Source organism: Sinocyclocheilus rhinocerous, unplaced genomic scaffold, assembly GCF_001515625.1.
Source record: "Sinocyclocheilus rhinocerous isolate Xijiao unplaced genomic scaffold, SAMN03320098_v1.1 scaffold3201, whole genome shotgun sequence".
Taxonomy (NCBI): domain Eukaryota; kingdom Metazoa; phylum Chordata; class Actinopteri; order Cypriniformes; family Cyprinidae; genus Sinocyclocheilus; species Sinocyclocheilus rhinocerous.
Window position 1 is genome coordinate 403,596 of NW_015662182.1, and position 20,103 is coordinate 423,698.

The window sequence follows — 20,103 nt, forward strand, 5'->3', positions numbered from 1 at the left end:
AGAGCGAACACTGATACTTATATCCTTTTTTGCCCAGGGAGCGAAATCAGACGCGCTCGTTTTCTCAGATGCTTGCAGAAAAAGGCTTACCAAAACAAAGTGACTGGGTTAATCTTTTTCACGTTTCCTTGGTTGGTAGATGCACCGGGGACCTGATTTTAGCACTTAAAACCTGGAAAAGTCAGATTTTCATGATATGTCACCTTTAAAGTCCCCAAGAATGATTATATCGGAGTCCGGGTGTTGTTGCTCTATGTCTGTGATTTGATCAGCCAGTTGTTGTAGCGCCACGCTCACGTCTACTTGCGATGGAATGTAAACACCCACGAGAATGAACGAGGTAAACTCCCGTGGCAAATAGAATGGCTTACAGTTGATAAAGCATTTCTAGATCAGGACAGCACATCTTCTTTAACGCTGTTACATCTGTACACCACCTTTCGTTGATATAGAAGCATGTCCCGCCACCAAGCAATTTCCCCCGCTAATTCTGCGTCACGATCCACTCTGAACAGCTGGAAGTCCTGCAGATGTAGTGCGCTGTCCGGAATGAGATTAGCCAGATGGATACTAGGCAGTGCTGTTCTAAAGCCGTACTGACTGAGCTTTACGAGTGTGCCGGCTTGCTTCCCACGCTTGCGTGTCTTAAAGCACTTGATCAGCGCTGCTGCTCCGCCAACTACAATGTCCAGCAAAATATCATAATAGTCGAAAACCGGTGAAATATTGGGTGGTGTCTACTGCCGAATTTTCAGCAATTCACCCCTGGTGAAACTGAAACTGTGTGATTGTAGGAATATAGCTAAAAACAGGACAAACTAATAAAAACATTAAAACAACTGTGGAGGCTCCACACCAAGGTGGCCATCCGCTGAGCCATCTTGGAGAAAAACTCTCTACTGTATAAATAAACCAATCACCAATATATTAGCAAGTCATCCGTTTTTTTGGGTGCCTATTCTTCAAGAGAGGGACTGTAATTGTTGTGTACATCTTCTGAAAGCAAATATTTTCAACATTCAGAACAGGGTTCCTCAAATCTTGCCCTGGAGGGCCAATGCCCTGCAGAGTTTAGCTCCAACCCCAATCAAACACACCTGAGCAAGCTCATCAAGGTCTTCAGTATCCCTAGAAAATCACAGGTAAGTGAGTTTGATCAGGGTTTGAGCTAAACTCTGGAGGGCAGTGGCCGGATTTGAGGAACACTAGGCCTATAGGTACACATGTACAACGAAAGTGTTTTTTTTTTTTTCCATCAATACATTTTTGTTCATCAATGAAATGGACAGAAGGGCGTTTAAAACTCACCTGGGAGGAACCGAACGAACCGTGGCATAAAATGAAACCTCTGACAACCTGACTGGCCGTTATCTGCAGGACCTGTGTGACAGCAAAACTATATTACTATGGCTTATATGCTTATGGTGTGCTTGTGTAGAGTTGAATGTGTGTGTGCACATTACCTGTGAGGTTCCAATCGTACAACTCCAAGATGTCTTTAAAGAGGTACGAGGAAAAGAGTTCCAGGCCTTTAATGCAGTAGTTCTGGTCAAACACAACAGATTACAATAGCTGAGCATTTGTGGGTCACTTCACTTGTGCGAGAAACAACCAATATGTCTGAAGTAGCACTAGAAATATCAATAACAAAGGGAAACTAAATAAAAATTAAATTCAGTTTCATTAATTAAGTCAAAGTGTCAAAACATTTTTGTTCCATTCTGAGAATTTTTAATTTAGTTTTTTTTTATTAAGTATGTGCATAGAAATGTTATTCACAGTAACTAACATTTATAATTATAATCATTTATACAAGATTAGGATAGTGAACTGACGAAAATGAGGAAAGTGTGAAATTTGATAATGTGGGGTGCCACATACCTCAGGTGCCATCTCTTCTATAAAGTGGATGGTGTAATCGATGTTGAAGCGAATAACCCGACACAAAGGGATCTAAAAGGGTGTGGCGGGGGAGGGGGACAGTTAGTCTGGGAGATATATGTGCTGGCACATTAAATCCCATTAATGCTCGCTCACTGTCACATACTAATTTTATTCACTTCTGAGTTAAACAATCACATACTAATTTTATTCACTTCTGAGTTAAACAAGTTAAATACAAGTGATGATCTATGGACAATATATCTGTGGCATGCTGTCAATTACTCAATTACTCTCAATCAAAAACCCCAAAAATGCACTTGCAGGGGAAGTATATAGGGCAAGAAATTTGCAGCTCTTATGTATGATAAAGACTTGTTCATCTTCTAAAAGTGACATTTATTCATTTATTTTCTGCAATTAGAACTTTCTACTCAAAACACCACTTGAAGTGTACTCGTTCTCTGAAGCCACGACACTGTGTAATAAAGAGGTCTAAATTTACAGATCTGCACCATTAAAGAAATTTACTGTAATCTTACATTTTATTCATGCATTAACTATTCAGAGAAGGCACACAAAAATGTGTCATATCAGGTCTGATGTCAATGATGCAGAATACCATTCACATTTTGGATGGTCAGAGATCACCTGATCAGCCAAATACTACTTATTTTATGTCAGTAAACATGGAACATAACCTATATTCCAAGTCTTTTACAGACATGCAATACATTTCAATCTGTTTCTCACAAAAAAACAAGTTGGTATTTTGTAAAAACACTTATGCCGAAGTACTCAAATTACATGCACACTTCTGCATATCCAAACTTGTCCAAAAGTCCCTTTTGGTCAAAAAACATGCAATGCAAGAACCAAAAAGCACTGCAAACATTTAGTTAAACATCTCCTTTTGTGCTGCACAGAAGAAAAACAAGTCGCATGGGTTTGAAACAACAGAGGTTAGTGAATGATCAATTTAACATTAAGGGTCAGATTTACTAAACAGGGCAAATTAGCTTGAGACCGCAATCCTATAAAAGCACTGATGGGAGTGGAAAGTGATGATCTACTGACAATGTGCAAATTAAGCAAATTAAAGAACACAGGCAACTCATTTCCACAATGGTCAACTTAACCTACCAACAGCCCAAATTAGTAACTACCGCAGCCATATCAAGGGCAAAATGGGCTAAGACATGCTTTTTTGGAAGTTAAATAATGACGCAAATACCAGTAAATTGACTACCACAAACTTTAGTAAATCACGTTGCATGATTTATTTGAATACTCTCCTCCCATCAATGTTGCATCTGAAAAGGAAACTCCTACAAACGCATATGTGGTAAGGCCAGTCAGCCGCAAAAATAACTGTCCATGCCTTTTCTTTGCTAATTTTTCTCTGCATGTCTTTAGTAAATCTTGACACTGTTTGCGCTGACACAAGCTGTTAGCAAATCTGAGCCCAAACGTCTAACTGAAAACTTCTGACTTGACTTGACTTTTAGCTGTTGAACTGCTGTTATAAGCAGAGAAACTTCTGGATATGTGCTGCTGATATAATTCCTATGAGTGGAGTTTATTTCACGAACAGTTACACCATGGCTCGTCTGCCAAGTTAAAACAGACAAGTTTATATTATTTAGATACTGTTTTTTTTTAATTGTTGTTTATTGACAAACACTAAAGAGCATATAGTAATCTAGTTATTAGTTTTGAACGCAACCATGCAGAAGTCACATGCTTACATTAGTAAGTGGTGTGTGAGAGAAGCAGGAAAAGCCCTCAAAAAGGTACTCGTGGTCATCATACTCAATAACCGTGGGTCTATCTGTCTGAAAGAGAGCGAGAAAGAGCAACAGTTTTATTCACAGGCAGAAACAATAAAAGAACAGAAAAATAATAATCAGATGAATACTTAGATTAAAACAGCACAGAAACCTACTAGGAAGTTGGTGGGTGGGGACACAGTTATTCTGTAGTGGAACAGTTTACCAGCATTGTTACTCATCGGCCGACACGCTTTCACTGGCTATAAGAGAGAGAAAAAGATGCTGACCATTCCAATCAGTTTGACAACCCAGACAATGACTGACATTTATAACAATCAAATAGATGAAATGTGACAATGCACAAAAGCGAAACAAAACATTGATGAATGGTCCATTGACATCAGGAATGCAAATTTTCATTAGGCGTTATAGTTTGGCTAAAGATATTAAGCATAAACCTCTTATACCAACCTATTAACCTCACTCTCCTTTTGGTTCAATTTGGAGAACAAAAAGACAACAGTGTCCACTTCTAACAGTTTTCCACTGACATGGGTCAGGTGCGAGACCCAGGGACATTGGTTCAACTCTGGCCCTAAAAATGTGCTGGTCTCAAATGAAGCTGTGGAGCAGGGGCTGAGAAATGCCGAAACTTCCACCATTCTGGAGATGTACCTGGAGAGGTATCTGTTACCAGTGTTTTTTAAAGGTTGCAGAGAAGATATAAAATTGACTATTTTCTTGGTCTTTATGTCTTTGAAATCCATCCCACACCGACCACTTATGACAGACGTCTTGGCACATTTCTTCAGCATCTGTTATCCAGTTAATGGAGTTAATCTTTAGAATAAAACTTCCATTACTCCAAATCTTGTGTTCTGTGTGAATGGCCCCCAATACAGCACTTGACTCAGATAACACTTGTCAATGCAGAGTTTGAGTTCAACTGGAGCACCACATGTGCAGATATTTACTATCAACTCCTTGCTATCCTAGGCCCAACAGAGCCATGCAATCATTTAGCCTATTCATGCAGAAATTTAGATTAAGGGTTTACAAAAGTCTCATCCCAGAATATTCCCGCTTTTTCAAACATGCTTCCAAAGCTTCTCCCCTGAACAGTTTGTGCTTTTCATATTGCACAGAATAAGTCTTTTTCCACCAGTTGTTTTATTAAATTCTAAACTTCAGATACTTTCAAATTTCAAATGTTTGCCTATAAAAGTGTATAAACCCCCCAAAAAGTATTAAAAATCGAATTATGGCTCTAAAAGCGATGAAATGATTGAATGAATGCCTGTATACCTGTTCACCCGGATAAATACTGTGTCGGATTCCAGTTCGCCTGGCTTTGGCACTGCACTTGCATAACGGCCCGTCATTCATCTGAGTTTTAAACGCAAGAACAAAGAAATAAGAATAACTGTAACTTGATTTTAAGCCATTCAAATACACTTATATAAAGTGGACCTCAGATGATGCCAACCATGAAACAACATACAGAACTACCAAATTTTGCTATAAGTTTGATTGCATCATATAATAATTGCTGTTAATAGTGTTCATCATCTGTCTGATTACGTCTTTAATTGATTTTTCCGTACATTTCTGCCATATGTACATTAACTGACAGTCACCACTGATAAGCTACCACTAAATATTGTAGAAACTTAATTTGCTGTAAAGTTGCTTTGCAACGATTTGTATCGTGAAAAGCGCTATACAAATAAACGTGAATATAAATCGAACAATTAATACTTATGCAAATGTCATAACTTCAGCACTAATGGTTATTTTAAGGACTCTTTAGATTATTTTCTCTCTCCTGATTTTTAAATTGGTACTAAGAAAACATCACTGGATGTGACATAGATAAGTACTACTGCTTGAAGAGAACCTTGCCAAACATGTCATTTAAAAGTTAGTTAAAACTGTTGACACGTCTATAGCTAGCTACATGAATAACACATCTGGTTTAAGTGATACTTCAACCAAAAAAGAAAATGGTGTCATCATTTACTCACCTTCGCGCTCCTAATACAAAACTTCTTGTAAAGAGATAAAATTACATCATATGATGAACAGATGTAAGTAAAAGCCTAAATTAACTATTCACCATAGAAAGCAATTGTATTTTTCACAAGACTTAATTAAACCACTCAATTCATATGGATTTGTTTTACAATGCCTTTATAACCTACTTGGATCTTTTTAAGTTTTGGTTACCTGGACTTTCACTCATGAGACAGAAACCTCTTAGGTTTTATTAAACAAACAAACAAACAAACTAACACAAAAAAATTATTCATTTGTGTTTGGAAAACGAATTAAAGTCTTACGTGTTTCAAATGACATGAGGGTGAGTAAATGATGACAGAAGTCAAATTTTTGGGTGAAGCATCCCTTTACTAGCACAGGCATTTTAAAGGGGTCATATGATGCGATTTCAATTTTTCCTTTCTCTTTGGAGTGTTACAAGCTCTTGGTGCATAAAGACGATCTGTAAAGTTGCAAAGACTAAAGTCTCAAATCCAAAGAGATATTCTTTATAAAAGTTAAGAGTCAGCCACGCCTACCTAAAACGGCTCGTTCTAACACACCCCACATGTCTACGTCACGATGTGCGAAGATTTGCATAACTTTTTAGCAGCATCATATGACCCCTTTAACATTATTGTCCCCATAAAGTACTGAGGTTTGTCTGTGACACAGCAATGTAAGAACACAGGTAAAAAAAATCTTAAATATAATTGGTTTTGTTATTTCAAATTTTTAATTAGCATCTCCGGATTTGGTTTTTCAGCCTATAGGGTCCAGAATTATCTGGTTTCAGTTATTTTTATTTTGATGCATCGCTAGCTTAAAATGGCTTTTTGAGCAAAACAACCATAATTTCTCAGCAAAAAGGCTGCAGTGAAGGTGAAGCTCACCTGTCCGGCGTCATTGTACCACAGCTCCTCATGGAGGCGGTCAGGATGAGCTTTCTTCCTCTTTATCTCAGCAATGACATCAAATACCTCAGAGTCAGAACTGCTGGAGCAGCTGCTACCGCCTCCATCAGAATCACATTCTGATTCACTGGAGCTCTCATCTGCACAACACACAACAAATTCATCTTTCTATTAGAGTTAGGCCTGAGTGAGCAAAACTTTTTGGTGTTGCTATTTTAGCTTTATTTTAAATACAATTGCAAAGATATAAAGACATATACAGTTTCATGATTTCACTGCAGATTGTTCATGTTTATAATGTTGGCAAATGTTATATTATAAAATATACTGTACACATCTGAAATAGTAAAATACACAATACCCTGATCCTGGTCCAGTTTGGTCTTGGGTGGTTCCCATTTAGGCCTACTGGATTTGGCCCGCACCTGCCTCCGACCAAGCTCTTCCTCAAAGCGCTCATACAGATCTCTCAACTTACTAGTGCCCACGACTGTAGAGTCACCCTACAGATGAATAAAAATGATAAGAAACAGTTCCTGAAACAGCTCTTGAGTATCTGACATGTTTTGGTCATGATGCCAATATTTAGTACAAAACTCTTTACTGTACATTTTAAAGGAGTAGAGTGCAATTTTGTGGTAAATTTGTAAAAATGTCAGTTTAATGTTCAGAGTCACTAGTAAATCCTTGTTATTTTTACTTCCTGAAGTTTGTAACACTGTGACTCTTTCAAAAAATGATCTGTTTGCTTAAGCAGGCCAACATGTCAACTTTACACTTTTGAATTTGGGTCAGGACTATCTGCTTGTCCGCAGTTTGTGTTGTGTTAATTATTGTTGATTACCATTTGGTCCATGGGATCGTTTGAGTAGTAGTTCTCAGCATGTGTACAGCGGATCCAAGCAGGTTTGAGTAACTCCTCCTCTCCTTTCTCCTCCTCGTGGCGGTCAGTAGACGTCTCCTCTGCATCTCTACTCCTGCTGTAGTTTACAGATCTCTCTCGACTGCTTGAGGCGCTGTCTGTTCTCCTCCCTTTCTCCTCCTCCACACGTCGGCGCTTTCTCTCTCGACTGCCTGAGCGATTGCGAATGTGTTTCCTGTGTCTGTCTGAGGGGGATGAACCTGGCTCATCTCTATGCCGATAGCGTTCTCTGGTGGATGGAGGCAATATTACTGTGGTAAAAACAATACAGTAACAGGCAACCCAGCAATAGTACTTATTGAACCAAGTGTATAAAAGCTGTGGAGAGGTTTAAACAACTAAACTGAAATCACAAAAAAAAAAAAATGCAGTAAAATTGTGTTGCTTGGTCAATTTGAATAAGTCAGTCCACGACTGGCTGGCTAGGGGAAGGGAGACTGAAAGGGGTCTTTTCTTTATAATGTGCCATACTATGGACTCAATGGGTACAGTTAACTGTTTGGTTACCAACATTCTTCAAAATATCTTCTTTTGTGCTTAACAGAAAAAAGAAACTCATACAGGTTTGGAACATCTTGAGGGTGAGTAAATGATGACAGATTTTTCATTTTTGGGTGAACTTCCCCTTAAAGTGATATCAGATTCAGTGATTATAAAGGGAAATCTCTTTGCTAGCTATCCTTATATAACCTATTCATAATTTGAATAAAGTTTTAAAGTTAACAAGTTTTGGGAGTGCCAACCATATTTGAAATCACTATGATTAAAATTATTACTATCATATCTATCTATCTATCTATCAATGTCAAAAGAGATCTGTGCATTCCATTACATCTTGCAGTTTAATTGCAATAGACATGCCACTTGTAATATTACATGCAATGTGTTTCTTTTTTTTTCTTCATTTTATTACTTATGAAACACATTAGCATGAACACGTTCACAATTTTATACTCTTAACTGTTCATATTTAAAAATAATTTCAAATTTAAACTTTGATAAGCAGCAACATGTGTTACCTGCTGCGGTGTCTCGACGGCACGCGTCCTCGGTCATAGTCCACCTTACACCGTGGGCTGTCTGACCGCCTGCGCTCTGAACTGCACCCTCTGTCCCGTTTCTCTCCTCCAAACTCTCGGTTATGTCGGCCTCCATATCCTCCATAGCTGTGGCCACTGTGCCGGTGGTCATCATGGTGACGAAGTCTTTCAGGTGAGCGAGAACAGGAGTCTGCCTTGTACTGCAGAGGTGGGCGGGAGCGTTCAGGTTTGAAGGAACCTCCAGGCTGCACGTAAGCTGGGTTGAAGCTCGGTGGAGGAGGGAGCTGTGGCTGTGGAGGGTAGCTCATGGGATATGATGGCGGGTAGGGCATGGCAGGTGGCACTGAGGGTGGCACAGGTGGAAGGGGTGGAGGGGTGACGGTGGGCATCATGTAGGGGTAAGAGCTCTGAACTGGAACTGGAACGGAGCTGTCGGAGTTGTGAGGAGCAAGTGGAGGAAAAGGGGGCGGCTCTGGGAAGACCGGTGGACGTATGGGGCATTGGGGCAGAGCGTTAGAGCCATGTGATGGTGCAGGGAAATGGAATGGCATGAAGTCGGGATGAGGTGGCATGTAGCCACTGCCGCCTTGAGGGTTATAGATGGGACCGTGAGCGGCTGGAGGGTCGTAGTGATACCGTGGGGGAGCGGGCTGATACATTGGACCCGGAGCTGCTGGTCTTCCCCTCGGACATCCACGGCCAGCATGGAAAGACATCTGTAAAGAAGACATGGATGTGATAAAGATGTGGATACAGCCAGAGATTTTCTTATAAAGATGTTGTTCAACTTGGATCACATGTGACCTGAGGCCAATCATATAAAGACACCAATGTGACTGAAACACTTTCAACAGTCAGTCAGGACTGGAGGAAACACGTCTGAATTGTATTATTTATTTTTTAATTGCTGTCCGTTTACTTGACTTCAATAAATTCGAAGTCATTTTACTTCTATAAGTTAGCCTAGAATTAGTTTAGCTGTGTTATCAAAATTGGTAAAAAACAAAACTGTATGTGTATGTATGTATATATATATATATATATATATATATATACACACACACTCACACACACACATAGCTGTGATATATCCTGATAATGAAATCAAATTAATTTGTGTTAAATTAGTTGTTTGTTAAAAAATGTTATAGTTTAAAAAAATAAAGCCATAGTTCAGTAAAAAAATGAAAATTCTGTCACCATTTACTCACCCTTATGTCGTTATAACCTGTTTGACTTCCCCCCTGTGGAACATATAAAAAGATATTTTGAGAAATGTCTCAGTTTGTCTATACAGTGGTCAAGTAACCAAAACATTCTTCTAAATATTTTCATTTGCGGTCCACAGAAGTCAGGTTATGTTATTCCTTTACGAGTACAGCGAAACGTAATAACAGTGGCGGTTTCTAAATATGAGAGGACAGTAATAACATTTCTTTAGACATAGCAGCAGTTTCTAACTATGAGGCCAAAAGACAACCAAGTTTCTAATGTCTTGGAAGCAGCGATTTACATAAAACAAGATTATTTCGTGGTTTGACATGGAATATAAAAATCTAAACCACTGGCCTGCAAACTTGCTTCGTTATACAGGTCTTTGGCCGAGTCCAATCTTGGGAGTCGTCTCAAAACCTGATTTAAAAGATCAATGTTTTATCCCTCCACAAAGCGTCTTGGAAGGTATTTTCACCTGGTGTTTTAACACTAAAAAAAAACACTCTCAAATGTATCTACAGTACACCAGTTTCAGCATCAGACAGAACAGCAATTTAATTATGAAGTCAAACATTTTATTCCTGAAGAATACAACTCACCTTTAGAAGGCTTCGCTAACAGTTAGACACTAAAGAAATAAACCAGTGATGCTGTTTATTGTGTTTTATGTTTGCTGCGATAAAAAATGCTCAGTTTATGATGCAGCGCTTTAGCTCGTTCACGATGCGGTGTGCTGCAGCCAATCAGATTGATGCTGACATGCACCCAATCACGAAACAGACTTCTTCCTGTTCTTTTAGCGCATCACTGCCACCAACTGAGCTGGAGTGTGGAGAGCTCATACAAAAGGTCAACACTTAAACTGTGTGTACATCAGACATTTTTGTAATTAAACAAATTCATCATGCTTTCACATTTTTGGTTGAACTATTCATTTAATGACAGCAGCCCTAGAGCAGACAAAATAAAACATGATGACCACATTGTTAGGTTTTGAGACGTTTGAAAGAGAATCCATAACAATGACCAAGAATCACATGATCAGTTACACTCACTTACTCACATTTGATTAATAACCCATAAATAGTGCACAATCCGAAATGTTTCCTCTTCTTTTTATGAATTGTATTTATTTTAATATTAGTATTTCATAATTATAATCCTAAAACTTTCCAGAATTAATTTAAAAAAAAAAGTTATAAAGCTTTATTTGTGACATTCACATAAGTACAATATCTTTTTTTTTTTTTTCAATATCATACTATTGGAAAGTTCATGCTGAGTAAAAAAGAGATGGCATCAGCATATCTGTATTACAATAAACAGTGCATGGGTCCCAGATATCCTGATTTTGAGCATCGTTTCAAAATTTAACAGCATCTCCAGTCTGAAGAAAGCTGCATGCTCTCAAGGACATTCTCCTGCTCTTGGTGGGAGACCAAAGTACATTTCTCTGGAGAAGTAAAAAATCACAGTACAATCACAGTAATCTTGAATACACCATGCACATTACAGGCCATTAGACTGGCATATATTAATTTTGCAGATGCTTTTGTCCACATTGTCTAATTTGTAAGGAGTAGTGCATGAATCATAAAGAAAAAGTCTGGCAGCTTACCGTGACAAAAAGGGTAACAATGCATGCAAAGAAAAATGATCATTGGACAGTTTTGTAACAAAATGAAAATGTGTAAATCTTTTTAAATTACTTGAATAGTTCTTAAGTGTGAAATAATTGTTAAAGTACAAATTAAATGTTTTAATGTTAAAAACTGAAAGTAGCTTATAATGGATACTAATAATTTTTATCACAGAGAATATGCATAACATGGTCAGGTTTTACAAGAAAAGTCTATCATCTACTAACTACTATCCGAACAAACGGAAGAGCAGCACCCTCTTGTGTTTATACAGCCATCGATGGCTGCTAATATCGATTACTCACGTCTGTAATTTTTTTCACTGCTGATTATTCAGGTCTGTTTATCGTACAGATTCATCACCCATGTGCGCAAGATATACAGTAGGTGGCGGTAATACTCCTAAGGAGTGAACGGCCATTGAACAAAAAGAAGAAGAAGAAGGTCTGTTTATGATAATGGCGGCAGTCGCGTCGACGAATCCCTCGCAGCTTTTACCTCTCGGTATGTGCGACTTTCGCTTTAATGGATTATTTACTTTACTAATTGAACTTTTGCACTTGTTGTAATTCATGTGTAATTCGCGCATTCAAATCTCAGTACGTTTTATTTATAGTTTTATTTTATTGGACACACGTGTATACTAAATGCATAGGTCTAATCATTTAAATATAGGATTTAATTTAAGTGATTCGTACCTAAGATATAAAAGGAAATCCGTCCCTGCAGTGAGTATGGGCAAATTCTGTTACAAAGTGTGGCTGTATCGAATTCACCCCCATACGCCATTCCCCTTCCCTTCATTAGTTCACTAATAATTTGTGTACTCTTCAGTTGTAGTCGGGAATATCGTAATTACGAGCTACAAGCACACGAATGACCAAGCCGTTTTAAAAGTGGAAAACTCAGAATTCTAGATGATACTCCAACAGAACTTCATTTTTGCCAGATTTAGTTCGAAAAGATGTCACACCTGTTCGTTCTTTGATTTAAAGTTGATCAAAACCTTAATATTAATTTGACACGTAGCTAACTGACAAGCTTCAGTTATAACAAAATGATCTATCTTGTTTTTTTTGTCAGTTCTGCTTCATTCATCACACTGATTTGGAGTGTCAAGCACATAGTATTGTGGGATACTTACTGTATGTGTCTTGATGTATACTGTAATGTGCTATGGAAAATTTAGAAGATTTCACACTGCCCCCAACATGTACTGCAGACATTAATAGCTTCAGTCTTGTGCTGCTTCAGTTGTCTGTGATTGTGTTTGTAATGGCTTCTGTGATCTCTTTCAGAGCTGGTGGATAAATGCATTGGCTCACGGATTCACATTGTCATGAAGAACGATAAAGAGATTGTGGGAACTCTGCTCGGGTTTGATGACTTTGTCAGTATCCTTTTACATGCTGGAGAAACACTGGCACATATTTGTGATGGTTAATGTTTTAGCATTAGATTTTTTTTTATATATATATAAAATACAAGTACAGAGCTGATGACACTGTTACACATTCACTCCTCTGGACATACTAACACTTTGCAAGCATTTATTTGTCCTATGAATGTAAGAGACTCTTTGTTATAATGCCATTCTAGTTACAGTTTAAATAAAGTCTGCATTACCCTTTATTTCATATGATGTAAAGAAAGAGAAGGTGCATTAAATTCAAAAAGTGTGGCAGGACTGTACCACAGATATATTTTCTTGACTGCTTTAATCAGACATGGTTCTTGAGGATGTGACAGAGTTGTAAGTACATGTTCCTACCTAAAAATGTGCTTATATATTTCTTTATTATCGTTCCCCGATGTATGCACCCATCTGCTTTGACTTTAACTGCTCCTCAAATGTATGACTAAATATATATGATATGCGTGAATATATATTTATACTCTAATGTAGGCTATATTTATTTTCTGGGATATTTAGGGGTCAGACACCATGGTGCTCTTATTATTAACAAGGTTGTTAATATGTCTAATTTTTGTATTTCTTTAAAATAGTGTTATAAACAGAAAATAATGTGAAAAGGGGGCTTAATATGTCGCATGATGAGTCTCTTTGCTTTGGCTCCCCAAGAAATGGCATTCATGTGTCCTGTCTCCAACATGCCAGGTGTACATGTTATACATTGATTATTTATTATATAATAATGTTTCAAAAATGCACACATACGTTTTTGAAGTGTTCACCTATGTATTCAAGGTGTAAGGAAAATATTTTATGACTTTTTACGTGGCTCCACCACGTTTTCTCAAATTGAAATTGAATTCTGAAATCATGTTTGGAAAAACATTTTACAAAAAATGTTTGATATCAACATGAATGTGAGATTACATTTCAGAAAACTTGAAGAGATGATTCTTCATCTCAGATGTCACTGAGCCATAACAACAGTTATTTTTGTGTGTCAGTGAAATCACTCCAGAAGGAAGAAGAATCACAAAGCTGGATCAGATTCTACTCAATGGCAATAACATCACAATGGTATGATCAATTATTGAGTTCATCTTTAAATCAACTAACAATCCACTATATATCACACTTAATGAATTGACAACATTTGCTTTGAGATTGGTTTAATTGGTTAAATTGTTTGAATATGCATACGAGTAATATAAAATTGAGTAAAGCTCTTATGTAAGTTAGTTGTTTTTGTAGCTAATGTGTTAATGAAAGTTGCAGTGCACTACATTTACAATGACCACCAACTGTTAGGATTCAGTAAAGCTGGGTCATATAGAAAGTTGTAACAACAATTTTTTCAATTTGGAAATAAATTTTTTTTTTTTTTTACTAAAAAAAAAAACAAGGAAGAATGCTATTAAATAATTGTCTATGATAGACCAATAAAACAAAACCTAATAAATGGCTATACTTGTCTGTCCGAATTTTACCGAAACATTTGAATTAGTATTAATTAATTGAATTATTATTAATCCATTTCAAACATTACCAAAACACACCAAACTGAAATTGCATTAATAGATGAATGCTAATCAAAATGACACATTACTTTGTCAAATGTAATGAAATAATGTGTTTCTGCTGTTTTCCAGTTGATTCCAGGAGGAGAAGGACCAGAAGTTTGAGAAATGTGTCGCACCTTCCACAAAATAAATATACAATTTATGTTCTTGTTTCATAAAAAAAAAAAAAAAACTTAGAATTGATCACTTCTTGTTTTCAAAAATTCATTTCCATTTCATGAGGGGAGTTTTCCACATTAGTTCTATTGTTTAAGTGATCCAAAAAGTTTTTGTAAACATTTGTTGTTTGTTACAATAAAACAAATCAAATAAATTGGACTGAGTTGGAATTCAGTTGTATGTTTGACAGCATTTGTAACAGTGTTTACAAATGTAACAGCATTTGGTGTGATATATATTTCTGAAGTGTGAATGAAGAAACCGAGTATGTTTTGTGAAGTCATCAGTTTTAATGTGGTTCTTTGCTTTAAGAATACGTCACATTTATGAATTTGTGCGTTTTCCTGATTTTGTATATGCTGAAATAGACGTACATTTGGATTTACCTGAACTCATCATTTGTACTACGACACACTGTATGTTTATGACTGACTTAAGTTTATTAACCGCTTCAGGGATGTATCTGTAGAGTGTCAAAAATGAAGAAATGAGAAATTCTGAAAACTGGTCTAGTTGTAGAACTACACTGCTCCCAGTAAGCATCTGTCTCAGTACATGGAGGGCTTCTCTTCTCCTTTGGGATTCGTCACTTTCTCCAGATTCTTGCTGATGACGTCATAGAGTTCAGCCTGGAAACAAGAGACATCTGAATCTACAGCCATACGGATGTGTCCACAACTACCATGATTCAAATGAAAAAAGCTTGTGTTGTAGCATTTCTCATTTAGAAGCTGTTTGCTGAATGAATAAATGTAAGCAACTCACATAGAAACCGCGTGTATCAAGCACAATCACTCTAATCTCAGAATATGCTGCTTCATCCTTCTCGTGCACCAGAGAGCGATAATCCATCTGTCAAAAAAACATATTCTTTATTATTACACAAAAAGGGCATGAAAGTGTTTCACAGGGCTTTGAAAGTGACTTGAAACTACTATAATACTTCTGATGTGATGAGGTCAATGTGTAAATTTGCTGATTTATCCCCAAATAGTTAAATATGCAAATCATGGAATAATCGTCTTCATTTTAGAGTAAACTGCAGATAAAATGAAATTAATAATATATTTTTAATAATTGCATGTATTTAATTGCTTTGTACTTGCCTGTTCGTATTCTTAAAAGGTGGGGATGTTTATCGTGCCTGAAAATTGCAATCGCATTTTCTTGCAAAACTGTAATTTCTGAAATACTCAATTTCATGTTTGAGGGCTAAATGTTCACAATGTTTTACTACTATTGTGTTTGCACAGAGTACTCAAATGACCTCTTAACTCGTGCATCAAAGGGTTAAATGACAAAAACCTGAGAATATGGTATTGAAAGCCCTATTTAATAACTGTGGCTATACAAAAAAAATAATGACACTAATAAGTTGATTTGATAGGTCACTCACCACGTGGGTGTCTTTAGAAGCTTTGGCCACTGCATCACCTCTCTCTGAGAAGTACCTGCAGATAAACACACTTTCATTACCAACATGACAAAATGAATAAATGTGGGCAGTGTAAAATATATTGCACCTTTACAATCTTCAGTAAACATAATGTACTGAAATAGTTAGGAATTGCTCATACTTGTTAATGTTGGTCTGAAAACCCTCCACCTTCGTCTTCACAGCAGTAATTCTCTCAAGGATTTTTTCCTAAAATAGCAACCAGTCATGTTAACCACTGCTTATCTTTGAGATTTAGAAAAAAAAAACATTATGTAGTATAAAGCAGCATTTAATAGGAGCCTTTTAAGGGTTAATAACCTGAATTGCAACTCCAAAATCATTTCCATCCTCTATTTTTGGAATTAGATGAGAAATCCAGCAAGAAACCTGGGGAAGAAAATGATAAAAGAATAAAGCTGCCACTACTGTACATCTGGGAAAATGCTGAAAACTTATCTATGAGACAAACTTTGCCTATTTACAGTGATGCAGGTCTCCTTCAGAGCCATTATCTCTGGTTTTACAATATCCAGCAACTTCACAATCCGGTCATTTCCTTTGATGAAGCCACACTTGGGAGCTGACAAAAGACAAATGTAACATTACAAAAATATGCCGTATTCCATATCACAACAATGCATCACAGTTATGGTTTGGGGCACATATGCAACTTTAGGGCACTTTTATCCACATTTCTTCTTTATATAACTCTGGTAAACATTCATCTTCATTTAATCAGTTTTGGAATTAGATGAGAAATCCAGCAAGAAACCTGGGGAAGAAAATGATAAAAGAATAAAGCTGCCACTACTGTACATCTGGGAAAATGCTGAAAACTTATCTATGAGACAAACTTTGCCTATTTACAGTGATGCAGGTCTCCTTCAGAGCCATTATCTCTGGTTTTACAATATCCAGCAACTTCACAATCCGGTCATTTCCTTTGATGAAGCCACACTTGGGAGCTGACAAAAGACAAATGTAACATTACAAAAATATGCCGTATTCCATATCACAACAATGCATCACAGTTATGGTTTGGGGCACATATGCAACTTTAGGGCACTTTTATCCACATTTCTTCTTTATATAACTCTGGTAAACATTCATCTTCATTTAATCAGTGGATAAAAATTTTGCCTAAAGAACATTCAGCTCCTATTTTAATTTTATAATTATTTTAGTAACGTTTTAATTTACAGAAACCAGGAGTACCCGTAGATTAAAATAAGTTTTGAAAACAAAACTAGGGATGGGGCCCTTCAAGTATTGTTGTGGACAATGAGGGATCTTGGAGTCAAAAAGGCTGAGAACCACTGATCTATATTATTAGCTATAGATCAGTGTTTCTGCAATGTTTCAAATTAACACACCTCTCTCAACATCAGTTATTTGTGTATCATCTTTACAAATTTCCCACTCATAAATACAATTTCGCTCAGTCATTCATGTACTCATGATTGCATGTGGAAATCCCCATGAGGAAAACAGCTTATACTGTAAATCATACAGAATGTTACAGAATTGTTTTGAAAATCTATAAATGTTTGTACAGTTTGTACAGTATAAAAATCATTATGTCTATGGAATGTCCCCATAAAACATGGAAACGTGTGTGTGTGTGTGTGTGTGTGTGTGTGTGTGAAATTACCTTTCTTCTTTTTCTCATCATCTTCATTTTTATCTGTCTCCATCTCCTGTTAAAATATTTTAAGACATGTTTTAAATATTTTTATTTAATGTCGTCCCTCCCCCCCGCATTTGAAATATATTTCAAATATATTTCAAAAAGCATCTTTACGAATCACAAGCTGGATGCCAACCTCATCCTCCGGAGCAGGGGGATCAGGAATGGGAATGTCCAGGGGTGCATGGAGAGATGAGAGGTCAGTGATATTGAACTCATCCCCCTAAACCATAAAAGAGAATTATTTTAATTCATTGTTGCTGAAGTCAAGGTTAAATTGCTCAGTTGGTAACCTGGGCAGCAGAACCAACGTCACAAGCTCATTTCCCATGGACACACATAAATGAATACCCAAATATATTGGCCAATTTGTATAAAAGCCTCTGCCAAATGAACAAAGGTAAATGTACCTTCAACAGGTTGTCAAGCTGTGAGATCTTCAGAGGTATGTGATTGGAGAACAGGTCTTCTGCCTGTCAACACAATATTGTCAACACAAACAACCATAAACAACGATCTCAAATATAGCCTATGTGTGTATTATTGAATTCATACCTGCTTATACAGTGACTGTCGGTAGTTTTCTATCTGGACGAAGGAAACATAAATGTACAATTACAATTCAAACATTATCTTTTTGTCCATGAACATGATCACGCTTTCCATGTTTACTTTCACTTTCAACATTCGTGGATGAGGAAGTGACTCAGGATATATATATATTTTTTAGCATATTAACAGAGATCTCCAGCAGCGTTTTATGTTCAAAAACTACCAAAAACAACAGCACAAAGCCCTTTTAAAACATTGTGGAGCAATAATGTCAAAGCACAAGTCGCGAACGCGTTTACTTTTAGTGCACTCTTTTGACAGTGTATACTATTTAGTGTATACATACTTCGTGTAAATACTAAAGAGATGAACTTGCCTTCACTGCATTATCAGAGTTTATCTTCAGCACTTTGGATTTGGACATAATGAAAGCAAATGTTCGTTATTTTCAGACAAGCAGATCGCGGTACTGTGAGCAGCAGACGTTCAGGTACCTCGCGCAGTTTCACTTCGTGATACTTTCGATTTCTTGATGACGCCCACAATCCACGACAGGATCCAATGAAGTACAGAAAACGCTTTATGTTTTTAGATTAGGCGGCCTACTGTTTGTAGTATTCATTCGTCGTGTCAATCACATTTCATCCACAAAACCTGTTTTCTCTTTCTTCTGTTATTATATGAACAGCTTTTCTTTTCTGAAATGCAGAAATATGATCATTTAACTTAAACACCGGCAGTGGCTAAAATGACCACCTGTTGTCTTAAGTAACAATAGGGGGCGCTATTCACTCCATGAACGATCCAGTGCTGCAGTCATGCTCATGCTGCAGGCAGACATCAGCACCGGAAAGAATTAATTCTCCAACTTTCTAGCTTCGCCCAAAATGAAAGTTTGCCCAAAACTGGACATCCAAACTGTGGATGAGTGTGTTTCTTTCTCAGAACAGAAGAAAAAAAACATCACGACTCCAGTTGATCAATCTTGTGAAGTGAAAAGCTGTGTTTGTAATAGACCTAAACAAATCCATCAAGACAGTTTTAACTTTTAGCTTCCTCCAGTGGAAAAAGTCTTTTTTTTTTTGTTTAGAACTGTTTTGGACTGTTTTCACTTGTAAACTGTGTTTGATTTGCACATATTTCTCTCCTGATTCAGACAAAATGATTTTTTTCACTAGGTAAAGCAATATGAACAGAGGGCTCATTTAGCTTGAAGCAATCGTTTGAAGTGTTAAAGGCAGAGTAAGCGATTTCTGGTAGCCAAAAGGGTCTTGCCCCTATTTTGATAGCTCCGCCCCACATATATGTACGCAACCCAGGCAACGATTAGTTCTGTGAAACAAAGCAAAACCAATGTTACACCGTGTCTACATTGGACGTGAGCGGCGTGGCGCAACAAATCCCCGACAGAAAACTGCTGCCGGGTTCTATTTATGACCTGCTGACACACATTTCAAATGGTTTTCAACGGTCGTTTGAACGCATCCAGTGTAGGCAGACTTTAGCTGTTGTAGACACGGTGTTACTCACCTATTGAGAAGAAACAAAGCAACCTCGGCGTCCGATCGCAGGCCTCCGCTCCTTAAGTTCTCTCCAGCGCTGGAAAGCTGATCCGATATTTACACGGGTCCTAATTCTTGACTTATCGTTCCGCAGACGTTTTCCTCTTTTGTTTTTTATCCGCCATCTCTATCTTTCTGTCGCTCGGCTCGGCTAATGTCCATCCCATGCACTGAAAGCTCTCTCCTCCACATCACGAGACGAGTAGACACGCCCCTTATTGCTGATTGGCTACAAGTTTGTTTTGCGATTCGGCCCGAATCAGTTTTCTAAAGTGCTTTTGAAAAATCAC

At 37.3% G+C, this 20,103-nt stretch overlaps 3 protein-coding genes across 3 annotated transcripts in view; 1 reads left to right on the forward strand and 2 right to left on the reverse strand.

The window, feature by feature from the left end:
• LOC107727962 (ribonuclease 3-like) overlaps positions 1-10,582 on the reverse strand; it is a 44,450-nt gene extending 33,868 nt beyond the window's left edge. The window contains exons 1-13 of the mRNA XM_016538009.1: positions 10,381-10,582; positions 10,136-10,270; positions 9,778-9,810; positions 8,546-9,282; positions 7,449-7,755; positions 6,966-7,107; positions 6,584-6,744; positions 4,959-5,039; positions 3,827-3,913; positions 3,630-3,716; positions 1,882-1,953; positions 1,464-1,545; positions 1,309-1,380 (exon numbers count right to left, since the gene is read on the reverse strand). Coding sequence (XP_016393495.1) covers positions 1,309-1,380; positions 1,464-1,545; positions 1,882-1,953; positions 3,630-3,716; positions 3,827-3,913; positions 4,959-5,039; positions 6,584-6,744; positions 6,966-7,107; positions 7,449-7,755; positions 8,546-9,282 — 1,828 coding nt within the window. The 5' untranslated portion in view covers positions 9,778-9,810; positions 10,136-10,270; positions 10,381-10,582. The remainder of the gene's footprint in view (positions 1-1,308; positions 1,381-1,463; positions 1,546-1,881; positions 1,954-3,629; positions 3,717-3,826; positions 3,914-4,958; positions 5,040-6,583; positions 6,745-6,965; positions 7,108-7,448; positions 7,756-8,545; positions 9,283-9,777; positions 9,811-10,135; positions 10,271-10,380) is intronic.
• A 1,245-nt stretch (positions 10,583-11,827) lies between these two features.
• Positions 11,828-14,752, forward strand: LOC107727957 (U6 snRNA-associated Sm-like protein LSm5). The gene is made up of 5 exons (XM_016538002.1): positions 11,828-11,925; positions 12,720-12,815; positions 13,147-13,174; positions 13,840-13,912; positions 14,485-14,752. The coding sequence occupies exons 1-5, from the start codon at positions 11,874-11,876 to the stop codon at positions 14,515-14,517; spliced, it is 282 nt and encodes a 93-aa protein (XP_016393488.1). The 5' UTR covers positions 11,828-11,873; the 3' UTR covers positions 14,518-14,752.
• A 108-nt stretch (positions 14,753-14,860) lies between these two features.
• Positions 14,861-18,814, reverse strand: LOC107727955 (proteasome activator complex subunit 2-like). Its single transcript, XM_016537998.1, has 11 exons — positions 18,628-18,814; positions 18,255-18,287; positions 18,110-18,172; positions 17,836-17,922; positions 17,664-17,709; positions 16,880-16,977; positions 16,331-16,399; positions 16,152-16,219; positions 15,971-16,025; positions 15,340-15,426; positions 14,861-15,203 (listed from the first exon to the last, which is right to left on the reverse strand). Exons 1-11 carry the CDS (start codon positions 18,673-18,675, stop codon positions 15,123-15,125), a joined length of 735 nt encoding a protein of 244 aa, XP_016393484.1. The 5' UTR covers positions 18,676-18,814; the 3' UTR covers positions 14,861-15,122.
• Positions 18,815-20,103: the final 1,289 nt, after the last annotated feature.